Below are 15906 nucleotides of genomic sequence, written 5' to 3'. Positions count from 1 at the left end.
GTGATGGGACGGGTAGTACCTGAGTAAAAGGACGGCGGGGCGGGGTCGGGTAGGGCAAAAACCCGCCCCTACCCGCCCCACTGCCACCCCTAACTACTGCTGGGCGTGATGTGACTGACATTGTGGATTGCATGCCGCTTGTTGTCTCCTGGATCTACCATAGGTTGCCATCATTTTATCCGGTGGGATATAACGTCAGTAGGTTCCCACTTGCAGCTAGGTATGTACTTATTGTTATTACTTTTTAATTTAACAACTTATACACAATGGACACGATTTAGTTATTTTAATTAACTAATTTTTGTTGTTAATTTTTTTTAGGATAAAGTATATTTTTTGTCCCTGAAATTTGGCAAAAGTTTTAAAAATACTCCTAAGTTTTATTTTGTTTTAATTTTATCCCAAAAGTTTTCGATTTGTATCAAATATACTCTCGACGGCTAAATTTTAAAAAAATTAAAGACCAGTCTAACAATAATACATGAAAATTATGCTTGATTTGCTTGTGTTGAGGGTTATTCTTATGAAATTGTTGTTGAATTGGTCTTAAATTTTTTGAAAAATTAGTTGTCAGGGGTATATTTGATGCAAATCGAAAACTTTTGGGACAAAATTGAAACAAAATAAAATTTAAGAATATTTTTGAAACTTTTATCAAACTTCAGGGACAAAAAATATACTTTACCCTTTTTTTATTGTGTGTAAGTTGGCAGAACTAGGACAACAAATTCGGGATCACCACAATGGCAAGATTCAGACTTTACGTCGTTGCATCGATAGCCTCACCTTTGATCAGGTACAACATGTTTTGTTTTCTACTTTATTTTGTGCATTGGTGAGACGTTTCTAATTATTGTATAATGCGATTTGCCTAACTTTGATGGACACCATATGAGAATTTTCAGTTACATCAGATTGTGCCTGACTGGCTTACTAGTGATGGAGAAATTTATATATGGAGGGCTGTTGTCCCCCTCGTCTGCTTTCTCTTTGTAGAGTTTCATCATATTGACAGAGTCAAGAGGCATTTCGGGGAGTAGCAGCACAGGTCAGCAGATCCGGTGAACGTCAACGAGTTTCTGTTCAAGACGACGAGGGGAGATTATGCCTGGTGGCACGATGTGCATTGTGACTGGTAGGACTTGTTTAGGGGACGTTACCAGCTACACCACTTGGTGACCATCAATGGCCACCCTGATCCTCGTCCGACACAGGAGTACCTCACATGGTGGCAGCAGGCATGCAGAGTTAGATTTCTATTCGGGGAGGACATCCTTGCCTGCCACCTTGGTCTGATGCAACGTCAAAGATTTATGACTCTCGTAGTGGTTACTTGTGGTTTAGTAAGAAGTTTGGTTGGGAGGAGTAGGGGAATTGACTTTGGCTTTAGAGTCACTTTGTTCCAGAAAAATATAAATTTTTGGCTTGACTTTGTCTTAGGGATGCTCTATCCACTACTGCTTTTTATTCCAAGATGAGCATCTCACCGATGGACAGCTGTTTACGATATTTTTTTGGTCAAAAATTGGTTGTTCATTGTATTTGGGATTGTCCGAAAACTCAGCTAGTTTGGCAAGCTTTTGAGATTTCTAGTCAACCTCTAGATTTGACGAACTGGTTCTTGCTTCATAGCAAAAAGTGTCCTTTTAGATTCTATTATGGTCTACGATGGATTTGGCATTCTAAAAATAATGAGATCTTTCATCCACACGAGTCTTGACCCCTAAATAAGGTGACTAGTATGGTTTTGTCTTTAGAAAAAGAGCTTCGGAATGCTTTTGAGTTGCAACGAGTGTTTATTCCCTCTACCATTAATTGCTCATGAATTTTCTCTTCGGTGGGTACTTTTAAGATTAATTATGATGCAAGTTATTCTGGTACTGGTGATCGTGTTAATTTTGTTTGTGTTAGCAGAGTTTGGAATGAAAATTGGTAATAAAACTGTTTGGGAACGATTGAGAACCATAATATTCTGCAAGGAAAGTTGTTTGCTATTTGAAGAGGATATTTTTTAGTCTGGGACTTGAGGCAAATAGATGTTATTTGTAAGACAAAATATGTTGATGCATTTATTCTTGTCAATAATTTTCAGGATAACTCTGGTTTTGTTGATCCTTTGGTGTTGAAATTCAGGGACATCATGTTTTGGAAATTGCGTGTTGATCTCAGGTTGATCTTGAGAGATGCAAATAAAGTGGCGGACATCATGGCAAAGACGACAATGAGAATTCACTCACCAAATGAAACTTCCGTTGCTTTGGAAGAAGTTTGAGAGTAGCATTTAGCGGGATTGGCTATTTTTTAAGCAGTTCTTTTTTTTTTATTTTCTCTTTTTTATTTGTTCTTTTGTTACTTTTCAATCCAAAAAAAAAATCCTCAAAATAGATTAAATTAATAAAACTTAAAAATGTAAAGTTAATACGTATATAAATAGGAAATTAAGTTCTCAGACAATACACACACAAAATCAATATAAAACACCTCTCTCTATATAAATATACGCTGCAACATATTAATAAATATATATGAATCAACTAAGTATATTAAAATAATATTAGTAAATATTAATATTAAAATTTTTTATTTATATTTTTTATTTTATATTTATTTTATCTTACTTATTTATTTATTTTACAGCATCTAATTTTTTTATCAGCTTGTTTTTTTTCCGTGAGCCTTTAGCCACATGGAGCCACGAAGGCAAATTCATGGAAGGACTACCTCAAAAAAAAAAAAAAATTGTCACCTAATTTTTCTAAAAAATAAGTCTACCTCAAAAATCCTGTAAGACTTACTTTTACAGATAATTAATAAATTTTTTTGTAATTTTAATTCCTAGCATTTCTAAGCGTAATTTCACCTTGTAATAAAACATTAGTTGTTCTTTTATTTTCACAACACACCATTAAAAGAATGTACAGGTCATGAATACATATCATACATTTATATTTTCTATTCTTTTAATTGTGTATGAACATTTCATTTGTGATTTTTTTTTTGGTGCCCGTTGACATATGGTTTATGAATCTTAGATAATCTGAGAACTAAAATAAATTACTATTGAAAAATCCATGGTTCATGTGATATTACATGTCTTATGTAATAATAAATTTATGTCATCTAATTTTCACTTTTTAAATATTAAAAATAATAAAAAATAAATTAATACTCTCAATTGTCATTTTTTTTTATAGAAAAGTATAAGAATCTAACTTTTAATTACCCAATAGAATAAATATCTTCTCCAATTTTTGACAATTGCTTGAAGAACAAATCACTCTTTTATAATTTAAAAATCTCTATTCGATCCCTAACAATTCAAATAATTAGTTTAAGTAACTTCTGTAAACAGTGAACTACTGATGTATTAGGAATCATTTAGTCCAGTAAAAGGACCACTTAGTTTAGTAGCAACCAATTACTTAGATGGTTAGAGACTAATTAAAAATCTTTGAGTTGTAGAGGAACACTTTATGTTTTGAGTAAATAATCATGAATTGGAAATGACATTTACTCTAGTGAATATTAGATAATTCTTTTTAATTCTAAAATTTTTTATTTTTTGGAGGATTTAAAGTTTATAATTTAAGACTTAAGATTAAGAATTTATAAATTAAGATATAGTATTTAAGAAAATAAAATAATTTTAAAAAAGTTTGTTAATATTGATAAAAAATATTAACTCCTTAGTATTATTTTTTTTAACTTATGATACTTTTGTGGTTAAATTTTTTATATATAAATAATTTTAGTGTGAAATATGAGAACATTTAATCAGTTTAAATTTTTATACTGTTATAGTAATAATACAAAACATCATTGACGTTTTGTTATAAAAATATTTTTTAATTATAAAAAAATGTTATTGATGTTTTATAAAAAATATTATTTTAATTATGGAAAGCAAAATTTCATTGATATTTTAACAAAACATCTTTTAAAGATTCACAGCCACCTATGACACATAGTTTGGATATTTTTGGAGAATTCTCACCCAAAAATTCAATCAATTGATAAGAGCGTTACATACCACCAAATAATACCATACGTATTTCCTTTACATTATAAATAAAATAAGAACATTACATATTACGTGTATAAACGTGATATGTTCACATCGTTTTATACTTTAATTCGTTTACCTATAAACAAAATATGACATAGAATGCATTTTAATAAAAATACTACAAATTGTCTATTTCAATAAATAAAATATTTATTTTATTTATTTAAAAAAAATTCATGCAATTATTACATTTTAGTTTATCACGTATCTTCCAAATACATCATTTTATTTTAATATAAATTGCAAACCTCGAAGGTGCCGTAATGTGTAGGTTGTGACAAGCTGTATCCTGTATATAGGGTTTTAGTATTACACTACTTTATGACGACGCCGATGATAATACTCTTAATACAATGTCCGTACTTTTCACTACACCGATGCTATTATTAACATGAATAATAAATTTACTGATACATCAAAATTAAACTAAAAAATTTACTAAATCTTATACAATAAGGCCTTATCCTGTCAATATCAAACGTACCAATTAAATATATCATTATCTTTTCGGTTTATAAATTATGATTATATACATTTACTTCGAAGTTATAACAGATATAAGGAGCTTAGGGGGTGATAGGTGGTGTTATGGTGCATCAAAGTGAATAATTGCAATGATACGTTATTGAATCTTTAATCATTTGATTACAAGGTACATTATGAATCATACAAACACAAAGGTGCATTAGAGACAATATTCATCTTTGACAGTGCATCCATATGACAATAAAAACGTGTGCCTCTCCAAATTTTGATTCTTAGCTACCAAGAAACGTTAATTTCCACAAACAAGTGTAATAAAAAAGGTACAATGAGGTAGCTTTCATGTCAAGAAAATTCAACATTTGAAAATCCAAGTTGAATATTTGGGGTCAAAACTCAATTGTAGTAGCGTGAACCGGTGTCATAGACTCGCCCTCCTGGAAATTGGCTTCTAGTCTCAAATCCTTGATCTCTGGAGCCACCAAGAAACCGAGCCCTCTCTCTGTAAGGAATAAAGTGTTCGGCAGAATATCCTCGCTGCGCTTCTCCGCCAGCAGCTGAAGCATTAACAGTATTGTAACCACCCTGAGGGTCTCTAGCAGCCATGGCGCTGCTGGGGTATGGATCCCTTATGTTCTGTTGGTACTTTTGTTGTCTCGCATGGGATTCCCTTTGAAGAAATTCGGCTCTCCGACTAGCATGAAGGGCCCGGAGTGCGGCCAGTTTTTCCTCGTACTGTGTATTGATTGCATTTATTTTCTGAAAATTAAGAATGCGGGGAACTTTGTTAAAGCTCAACAGAATTTAGAGAAACATGGCATTAATTCAGCCATGCTAAACAATTTGCAAGAAATACCGATTCAAGTTTCACATAATAAGTATTTCTTAAATTACTTATTCAACAAATAAAATCATTTCAGTCATGTTGCCACTGCGTGCTTTCAATATCCAGTCTCAACATGATCGCATTTATTCCATTAGCAATTCAAAGCATAGGAGGTTCAGGCGGAAGCAATAGACTTGGTGCCGGAAATAGTTGACAGATGAACGTAACTCAGATTTTAAGAAAATGATAATAATGATGCTGTTCATAAACAAACATTGCACAGTCCAATGATATCAAAATGGATAACAATCACAGAGTGAAGATACAATATCAAGATCCAACAGTACCCAAAAGGTTAGTTAATACTGTATCAAGTGTATAAGTTTATATAAATCCAGTTTTTGCAGAATCACTCTAAGTTCAGGGTATTAAATAAACAGACTGCCAAAGGCTGTGCAGAACTAGCCAAAACAAAAAGTTTTTATTCTGGAATTTCAATTTGTTATTATTAATTTTTAAATATTTTTGTATAATTGAGAACAAAGAAATGTGGGATGCAATCAGTAGACCAGTGAGATGGGAAAAGCTCGTTGCCTACAGATAGCATCCATATGGTTATCTGGTCGCTTCCCAATCAAATCAAACCCGCCATATTCCCCTTAAAAGCAGTTCCTCATTTTATGTAGAAGCACAGAAAAGGGTGCCATGTTCATCGGAAAATAAAATAAGCAGGTAAGCTTTCTCTGTGAACACCGAGACTCCAACAAGTAACATGCTTTTCCCGTGCAAAATAAAATCAATGCAGAAACCCCAAACCTTGAACTAAGGGAAGCCCGATGCACAAGCATCCCACGTTAACGCAGGATCCGGAAAAGGGCCGCACCCAAAGGGAGTAATATAGACAACCTAATCTAATAATTAATCATCAGTGACTGCTTCCCAAACCTTGAACTAATAAATAAAATAAAATAAAAACAATAGAAAAGCATAGAGAAAGATGGAGGGAAAGGGGCTCATATCAAGTGTAATTATAATGGATCTGTCATAGTGGGGAAAAGCTCAATTCACAATAGAAAGAGGATTGGTAAAGGATTTAGTGGAGGAGGAGGAAGAGGAAGAAGACAACAACAGAACAAGAGATGCCAAAGCCTAAACCCCCTTTTGGGGAAAAGAAGGCTTGGGCGGCACCTTCGAGTTCTGAGGTGGTGGTTCCCTCATTCAATGGAATTGAGAATTCCCCACTCGAGCCCTCTCTCTTTCTAATCACAGCCCCAACTCGCACCTCCTTCAGTCTCAACCACACTGCTGGAAGCTTTTTTTCCCCTTCCTCATAATTACATTATGACTTCAGTGAAGGACACTAAACTTTTATCGATTTAATAAACAACACAGTTGCACAAAAACATGTTTAATATGACCTCTAACAAAGCTAGAGTATTCAAATCTCAGACAGGTAAACATGCATTTTGTCAGTTAGATTGTCAAGTTAAAGCAAGGCAGGTTTTTAAAATGAACATTAGGAATATGTTGGAAACAAGAGAATATCCCATCAAACCTTTCTCATATCTAATACATCAAAGAATATCTCTGTCTCTTAGGATCGGTTTTGATATCTACTATTATTTTATGATTATTTTCATACATTTTGATATTAGTGCTTCTCTCTTGTAACACATCACAACATAATCATCAGAGTTCTTGTCACAATATTCCACAGTCTTTCATTCTCTCCTTCCTTCTTCCCTATCTAAAAACCCCATAGTTTCAAAGAATAAGTTTCATACACAAGAATACAATTTGATAGTAATATAGTATGTTTTGAAGACTTGAACATAATAATTTGATAGTAATATAGTATGTAAGTTGAACATAATGTCAATAATATTATTCATGAATTTATTATCATTAGTTTATAAACTTTATACTACTATAAATACTCACTAAGCACTTTAGACTCCAAACGGCAAACTATGTTTCACCCCTTTTCACAGTGCCAAAAGTCCTAGTGGATTCTGGATTCAATCTATCGAGAGTGCACCATGATGAAGAAGTAATATGGTAAGAAAATGGAAGAAAACAAGAGAAAGGTTACACTGACCTCTCTGTGGCGAGCATGTTCTGCATCTTCAGCATCATTCAGTTCTTTGGCTAGTTTAATAATGTCATCATGAAAACTCTGTTCAAGACCTTCAAAACTCCGAGATAAATGATTTCCTTCATATCCAACATCCATATCCTTTTCATGAGCCTGGGATCGGGAATCATTGTTGCTCTGGTTCTGCAAAGCCAACTTAGGATCAGGTCTCTGCCCTTGAAAATAGGACCTTGAAGCATCACCCCCTTGACCTACACTAGAAGGATGTAACGGTTCCCCTAAAATCAGCAGTTTGAAAACCATAACCATTATATAAATCGAAAGCCATTGCCATGTGTGTTTACAAAATGTGACAATTTTTGCTCAACAAGACTACCATTGTAACAAACTTATAAGCTATACCAGTGGTTTTACTAAAACTGTATTAACCAGTAACGGCTCTTCTAATATGTTTACCAAAACAGAGGCAATTTTTCTAGTTAGAAGTAACACGTCAACTTGAACCCAACCTATACTTCAGAAATTTGTAATCCAATTACTGAGTTTATCTATCTCTATTACGAACAGAGAGAAGAGAAGAGTTCTCTCTCATCTTTACTTTCTTTTCCAAAAATTATTTAGAAAAAGTTATATCAATTTTTACTTTTTGTTTATATATATTTGTAAAGCATGTAGTAATATATTAAAATAGCATAACCAAATTGTTCCAGATAACTACACAATGTCACAATATATTATTATCTTTGAATCATTATATATATATTATTAATATCATCGTTGTCATCATCATCTAATACTAATATGATTTCTCCCATTCCCCCAACCACACCCCCCCCCCCCAAAAAAAACAAAAAAAGCGCCAAAAAATAAATAAATAAATAAAAATCAACGCATTTTGTGATAAGTAGTTATGTACCAAAAAATAGTGTCATAATATGTTATATTTTCTCCTAGTTGTTATCATGTGCATTACATGAAAAAGCAACATCTATATCATACAAACTTGGCTCCTTTTATGGTTGTGTTGTAGGTCTTACTTTTTCTAGTGAAACCAGTCAAACCACCCCTATGAAGCAAACTTCTTACTTTGAGATGACGAATATTTGACTATTCTAAACAATTCATGATTCATGACAAAAATATCGTATATATTAACCTTGGCAAAGGAAAAAGATAGGGATCTCAATAACTAGCCATACTTTGATAGTTTACTAATGGGTTCACTAAAAGCTTTAGCTATCAATACTTTGTAACCATGAAGCAGTTAAAATATTACATATTTGTGTCCACAAGAAGAACTTCCTAAGTTTGCAATATAGAATTCTTTTCAATCCAAATGCAACACTTAACTGCGTTAACAAAGGAGAGAATATGCATGTGAATAAAGAAACTAAAATGGTGGTAAATAGATCTTGCCTTCATTATACATTCGAGAAGCCATTGAATTTGACATCTTTGATTCATCCACTTCCCATCTCCACTGACCCTCAGGCTTAGAATTTGCATAAGGATTCTCTCGCTCGGGCGTAAAGGCCTCTAGCCGTCCCTCAAAATCATCAGGCTTGGTTTCCATCCTTTGACCACCACCCACATGATGATGCATCTGAGAAGCAACATAAGTATTGGCAGACGGATCACCATATCGCCCCCCTTGCCGCCTCATCATTAACCAACACCTATGTACACAACCTACAACACACCAAAGCCACAAAAATCAATCACTTAAATAACCTCATATCCAACCCTGCAAAGTGCAATCATATGAATAAAGCTATGCAATTATTTAGTTTTAAAAGAATGACAAAAAAAAATGGTGTAAGCATTTGTTACACTACGGTTAGATGGATCAGATTGACACCATAGTGTCCATTAAACGAAATAAGGATTTGATTTCTGTTACAGTATCAAGCAATAGAAATTCAAGGAAGTGCTAAACCATGCTAAATAACAGCTCACTATTATAACAAAAGTTCTGCAAGCTGCAATTTTGATGGGACGCGATAAAGTTGAATTTAAAAAATCATTAAAAAATACAAAGAATCAATGGTTGAATGGAGAACACAGGACTAGAGCACCCGCAGTATATATATATCATCAAGATTAGCGTACCGAATCAAAAGAGTGACCTGGAAAACAAGTGAAGCGTTGGTGAAGAAATGAGAGCCAACTGAAACCCTAAAAAAAACCCTAATCACGATGGAGGAAGGAACCGAGGAAGAATGCACGAAGCCGTTTTTATCGTTGCTAATGAGATTTTATTTTAGTTTCTAAAAAATAAAAATTATAATAAGATGCACTAATAAGTGGGAGTAGTAGTATATCCAATTTTTCAATAACTAGTTGAATTAATAGATTCTGTTATAATTAAATAATTATATAAAATTTAATTTAATTTTTTTATATTAAGTATTTTTAAATTTTTTTGAATTAAATTAAAATAAATATGTATGTACAGTTGTTTTTATGTAAAATTGATAGTTGACAGATGTTAGATAACAATTTATTCAAATATATTAAATTATTTAACGGTTCTCAACTAACAATTTTATATGAAGACAATTACATGTGAATTTTTATTTTAAATTAATTATTATTTTAAAATTTTAATAATTTATTAATTAATTTACCTCTATTATATATTTTAAATATTTTTTAAAATATTAAATAATTATAAAAAAATATTATAATTAATAAAAATATTTTTGCCTTTAATAATGATTTTAAAAATAGTGTATAATATAATAATATGATTAATTTAAAAAAGAATAAATATAAAATTAAAAAATTAGATAAAAAAAGTTAATCGAAAATATTAATCTCATCATGTAATTAACAAAGAGTATAGTTAATTGCAGTCAATTATTATTTTTTTTAATTTATTTTTAAAAAAAATATCAATTTAAATTGTAATGAAAAATATCTAAATCCTAATAAAAAAATTTCATAATAAAAAATCTAAAAGACTAAAAGTAAATAATAACAAACATTTAAAATAATTATAAAATTATTTTTAAAATTCATCTTAAAAATTTTAAAATTATTTTAAATTTTTAAAAACTTTTTCTAATAAAAAAACATCTAAAACATAACGAAATAAAACATCCAAAACTTAGCAAAAAATGAGGTATCCAAAAAATTTTTAAAATTTTTTTTAGAAAAAACTTAAATTCAAATTAACATCAGAAATATTTAAAATCTAATAAAAAATTCAAAATTTTAAAAAAATTATCTAAAACCAAATGGTAACAACTAACAAACATCCAAAAGGTAATATAAAGAAATATCCAAAACTTAATAAAAACAAGATATTCAAAAATTTTAAAAATTTCAAAAACTAACAAAATAAAATATCCAAAAAAATTAGAAAAAGAACATCCGAAAATTAAGAAAGAAACATCTAAAACTATAAAAAAAATCTAAAATAAAAAACATCCAAAATATAAAAAAAAAACATCTGAAATATAAGAGAAAAAATATCCAAAATCAAGAAGAAGAACGTTTGAGGAGTTTGTTTACATGGCAAAGAAAAAAACAAGGACTTCAACGTTTTAGAGAATTAGGTTGGTGGCGCACAGCGTTATACTCTCTCTCGCCGGTGTAGTGTGCGGCTCAAGGGGTGGTTGACGGCGAACGAGCAACAACTCTCTTTCGTGTGTTCGTCGCGCGAGTGTCGTTGTCTTCCCGTTGCCTATGTGAGGCGTTGCGCTTGAACTATTTTCGTCACAGCGCGACACGACGGACGACACCATTCTATCACGCGGCGATGTTGCTGGCCGGCAGGCATCCTCACGTTAGGTGGTTCGTCGTTTTGGATGGCATCACAGACGGTGGTCATGCGACAGTCGACGACAACTTCAGGCGGCGCGACTATGAGGGTGGAAGACGACTAGGGCGGCGTATACTGATGGTGGATGGGAGGATTAGGGTTCATGTGGTTGTTTTTTTAATTGTGAATGGGAAGAAAAGTGAAATTAGGGTAATTCTTTTAGGTGTTGTTTTAAATTTAAATATTTTTTTCTAGTTAGTTGCACTACTAGCTGGTTTTCTATACTTTTTCATAAAATAATTACCACAAATAATCATAAGAAATATGTTAGCCTAAAAGAAGATGAAAGATAGTAGCCTTATAAAGGTTTGTGATTTTTCGTTTTTTTAAAGAGTAAACTACTAAAATAGTACTCGAAAGTTCACATCGCTAACAAAAATAACTCTAAAAATGTTAATAACAAATAGGGTTAAGTATGATTTTGGTCCCCAACGTAGAGGCTGAAAATTTATTTCGTCTCCGGCCTTTTTTTCGCTATAAAATGGTCCCAAAGATTTCAGTTTGTTTTAAAATCACCATTTTTACCAATTTTTTTATTACCAAATTACCCATCATTAAAAAATTATAAAATAAAATAAATATAAAATAAATAAAGAAAAAGAGAAAAGAAAGGGATACAGAGAAGCGGGTGGGTGGGGAGAGAAAGAAAGGGGGGGCGAGAAACGGCCGGGAGAGAAGGGGACCGCCATACCGCCGCACCACTGCACCGCCGCACCACTGCACCACCGCACCGCCGCCTGTGATCCCGCCACTGTCCGCCCGTCGCTTCTTCTTCCATTCTGCTTTTGCTTTGATTATATTGTTAATTTTTTATTATTGTTGTTTCTAGTTGCTTGATTGATTATATTGTTTCATTATTATTGTTGTTGTTCTGTTTCTGCTCCTACTTCTTCTGTTTCTACTTGATTTCATTGTTGTTTCATTGGTGATTCGTTGTTGTTGTTGTTGTTGTTGTTGTTGTTGTTGTTGTCCTGCTGCTGCTATGTTTAATTAACAACTGTTGTTGCTTTTGTTGGTGCTTCTGCTTGTGTTTCTGCTGGTGCTTATGCTGGTGCTTTGCATGATTTTGGGGAAGAAAGGATAGGGGCATTTTGGTCCAAAGGACGGTTTTAAAACAAACTGAAACCTTGGGGATCATTTTGTAGCGAAAAAAAGGTCGGGGACGAAATAAATTTTCGGCCTCTACGTTAGGGACCAAAATTATACTTAACCCTAACAAATAAGTCCACGAAAGATTTAAAATTGCAACAAAAAGAACTAGATATTAATTATTAAATATATATTCTAAAAATGACTTTAGAGATTAAATTTTGATACAAATTTCCTTATTTTTTGCATGCAATTTGTGTCGAGCTAAACCGAACTAGTCAATTTTTAAGGATTTTAACTGTTGTTGACCGATTAAAATGCAAAAATAATCTCTGTATTAATCTAAACTGATCAAATCATCAGATTTTTCAATCAAATTATTAAGTTCAATTCGTTTTTTATAATAATATAAAAATTTAAAGTTTATTAAGTTTTAACTTGAGAAAGAGTTTTAAGATATAAAGAGATTCTTCTTTGATAGTTTGATATCTCACCATATCAAAAAAATATTTTCTAAACTTATTTTTCTAAGTTTGATGCATATTTTTTATGTACTGAAGTTTAAGGAGAAGTGTTAAAATCAAGATGTAGTTGGTAGATAATAACTTATTATTTATGTATATAATTCATCGATTTAGTTAACATGTTTTTTTAAGGAATAATAAAGTTATCAGCTAAAAAAATTTTAGAGTAAACTACCATTTCTACCAACGAAAGTTGAAAACGCTGACATATCTACCCATAGAAAAAGGAAATTACCATTTGTACCCATGAAATATGAGTTCCATATAACAAAATTATCCAAACACTAAAAACTCACATAAAATCTCCAAATTACCCTTATCATCATCCGTATCATCCACCCCTCCTTCTCTCATTCCCTGTCTCGCCCTCGCCTAAACCAAACTCTGAGTTCAAAGGCACCACCATCTTATTTCCTTTATTACAACCATCACCACCACCACCACCACTATACCTCCATCATCATCTTCTTCACATAAAGCAACAACAACAACAATAGAAAAAGCAAAGAGAAAAAACGGTTCTTCCTCCCTCACTGAACAGCGTCGACGACGATGGAGGCAATGACACCCACCGGCGCCATCGCCCTCTCCTCCTTCTCTGATCTCTTGCGCGCTCTCTTCCTTCCAGACCAGCGACGGACTCAATCAATGGTGGCGACAGACGCGACGGAGCCGGTAGCAGTAGGGCGCGACGGCAGCGACAGCTCCCTCTTCCTTGGTTCTGGCTCGCATCTCCTCTTCGGGCTCCTTCAACAACGGCAGCGATGATGCGATAGCGACAGCGAGTCCCCACGTTGCCAATGCAGTCTCCCTCCCCCTCCTCTTCTCTTCTTCTTCCTCGAGTGGGGGTGTGTGTGTAATGTCTCCGTGTGTGAGTTTTGGAGGAAAAGGAGGTGGTGGCTGGGTGAAGAGGGTTAGGGTTAGAAAGGTAGTTGGGTGAAGGGAGTGGTAGTGGGATTTGAGATTAGAAAGGGAAAGGAGGGTGATGGCTGGGTGAAAAGGGTTAGGGTTAGAAAGGTGGTTAGGTGAAGGGAGTGGTGATAGGATTTGAGATTAGAAAGGAAAAGGGGGTGGTGGCTGGGTAAGGAGGGTTAAGGTTAAAAAGGTGACTGGGTGAAGGAGGTGGTGTGGTGGTGAAGATAAGGGTAATTTAAGGATATTAGGTAATTTTTTAGTGTTTGGATAATTTTGTTATACGAAATCCATATTTCATGGGTACAAATAGTAATTTTCTTTTTCTATGGGTAGATATGTCAGCATTTTCAACTTTCGTGGATAGAAATAGTAGTTTATTCAAAATTTTATAAAAAAGATACAAATTTTAAATTTTTAATATATTTATTGTGTATTTATTAAAATAAATTATTTAAATTTTTTTATTACCAGTAATTTTAATTTGTGCTTTAATGCAATAGTGAATTCTGCAACGACATGGGTAAGCCATGAGCACAAAAAAAACTTTTGGAGGAAGTGCTGTTGGAGAATAGAGAATGACAATAAATCTGCACATTAAAGAGGAGGAGAGAAAGGAATTTTGTTGGTGGGCAATAGTGGTGGTGTTGCAGCCTGAGGCACTATGGAAGAAAGTTGAAGAGAAAAGGGAAAAAGAGAAAAGAGATAGTTTAGTAATTTTAATGTTTCAGTTTTTTTATTTATCTTAAATCAAGCAAGATAATAAAATTTAATTTAGTCTTCATTTTTTAATTTTTATCTTTTAATCTTAGTTTTTTTTTTTAAACGTAGCCTTATAGTACATATTAGATTAGATTATTAGCTAAACCCACAATTAATAGTTAGTAGCTTAACATTTATTATAATAGTTAGAATTACCTACCAATTTGTACCTAAAAAGTGATAAAAAAAATTCTCTAAAAGATATTATTGATAAAACAACTGATTAATTTAAAAATACAATAAAATTAATTAATAAATATTATATTTTTATAAGTGATTAAAAAAATTTTTGTATTTAGCAAACGATTTATCCATTTAATTTGAATTTTTATGGCAACATTTGAATAAATATTTAGAATGTGTACAAAAAAAATTCGAAACAAAATTTAATCTTTAAATTTTCTTTATTTTTTTAAAAAATTTAGTCATTCATAAAAAAAATTATTTTTATAATGATAATTAAAAAATATATTAAATATAATCTCTAAATTTTTTTAAAATATATGTTTAATATCTATTTTTTTATCATATTTTTAAATTTTTTAAAATTTTATTTGTCATTAATATTTTTTAATGTTATTTTTGTCAGAACTTTTAAATACCATCTTAGTAGTTTAAATAGCTTACTATTTATAAAAGTTATTAATAAAGATATCTGTATACAGATTTGCATCCTACACATTCAAGTAATATTGTCATCTAAATTCAACCAAGTAGATTTAACACTAACAAAAGACACTCTCAATAAAAATAGTGTGATTACATGCACACATATCATTCTTCCAATCAAGTCATTTAGATTCACGGGACTTTATGTTATCGTCGTCTTCGTCTTCTTCTTCTTTGCGTTCCTCCTTTTCCTTCTCCTCCTTCTTCTTCGCGTGTTTTCTTCTCATCGTCATTCTTTTGTTGCTGCTGTTATTGTTGTTATTGCAGTAGAAGATGAGGAGAAAGAGTTTTGAATTGAGTAGGACAACGAGAACAAATGCGGTTTAATTAACTCAGAAATGAACCGAAATCACATAATTGATTGCGACACAATTAACTCAGAAAGAAAGAGAAGCAGAGAACAATGGTAAATAATCTGTAGACTTCAGAAATTATGTTAAATTTGAGTAAATCAAGAAGAATTTTGAGAAAATAAAATAAGAAGGAGAAGATGAAGAAGAAGCAGTAGAAGATGAGGAGGAAGATGAGAAAGAGTTTTGAATTGTGCAGGATAGCGAGTCCAAATGCACCTTAATTCACTCAGAAATTAACCAAAATTATATAATGATTGCGACACAATTAACTCAGAAATGAACTGAATTACATAATTGATTG

The 15906-nt window shown here is 32.2% G+C and overlaps 1 protein-coding gene across 4 annotated transcripts; it reads right to left on the bottom strand.

The window, feature by feature from the left end:
* Positions 1-4668: 4668 nt before the first annotated feature.
* On the bottom strand, positions 4669-9739 carry LOC107630001 (ubiquitin carboxyl-terminal hydrolase). Of its 4 annotated transcripts, none has more exons than XM_016332992.3 (4): positions 9580-9739; positions 8887-9159; positions 7474-7721; positions 4669-5308 (listed from the first exon to the last, which is right to left on the bottom strand). In XM_016332992.3, exons 2-4 carry the CDS (start codon positions 9134-9136, stop codon positions 4946-4948), a joined length of 861 nt encoding a protein of 286 aa, XP_016188478.1. In that variant the 5' UTR covers positions 9137-9159; positions 9580-9739; the 3' UTR covers positions 4669-4945. The 4 variants fall into 4 exon arrangements, with proteins under 4 accessions (XP_016188478.1, XP_020973943.1, XP_016188477.1 ...); XM_021118284.2 differs by having other exon boundaries at positions 7474-7748; positions 9597-9734; XM_016332991.3 differs by having other exon boundaries at positions 7474-7748; positions 9580-9719.
* Between the last annotated feature and the right edge of the window lie 6167 nt (positions 9740-15906).

This window comes from Arachis ipaensis, chromosome B3, assembly GCF_059453495.1.
Source record: "Arachis ipaensis isolate K30076 ecotype BB chromosome B3, ASM5945349v1, whole genome shotgun sequence".
Lineage (NCBI taxonomy): Eukaryota > Viridiplantae > Streptophyta > Magnoliopsida > Fabales > Fabaceae > Arachis > Arachis ipaensis.
The sequence above is the reverse complement of the archived record's forward strand: the minus strand, read 5'-3'. Positions and strand labels throughout refer to the sequence as shown.

Bases quoted from the DNA above. Each gene is read 5' to 3' on its own strand.
- LOC107630001 (XM_021118284.2), bottom strand. From the start codon at position 9,136: ATGATGAGGCGGCAAGGGGGGCGATATGGTGATCCGTCTGCCAATACT. The intron at 7,749-8,886 runs GCAAGATCTATT...TGCTGATTTTAG, and splicing joins TTCTCGAATGTATAATGAAG to GGGAACCGTTACATCCTTCT. The intron at 5,309-7,473 runs GTCAGTGTAACC...CTTAATTTTCAG, and splicing joins AACATGCTCGCCACAGAGAG to AAAATAAATGCAATCAATAC.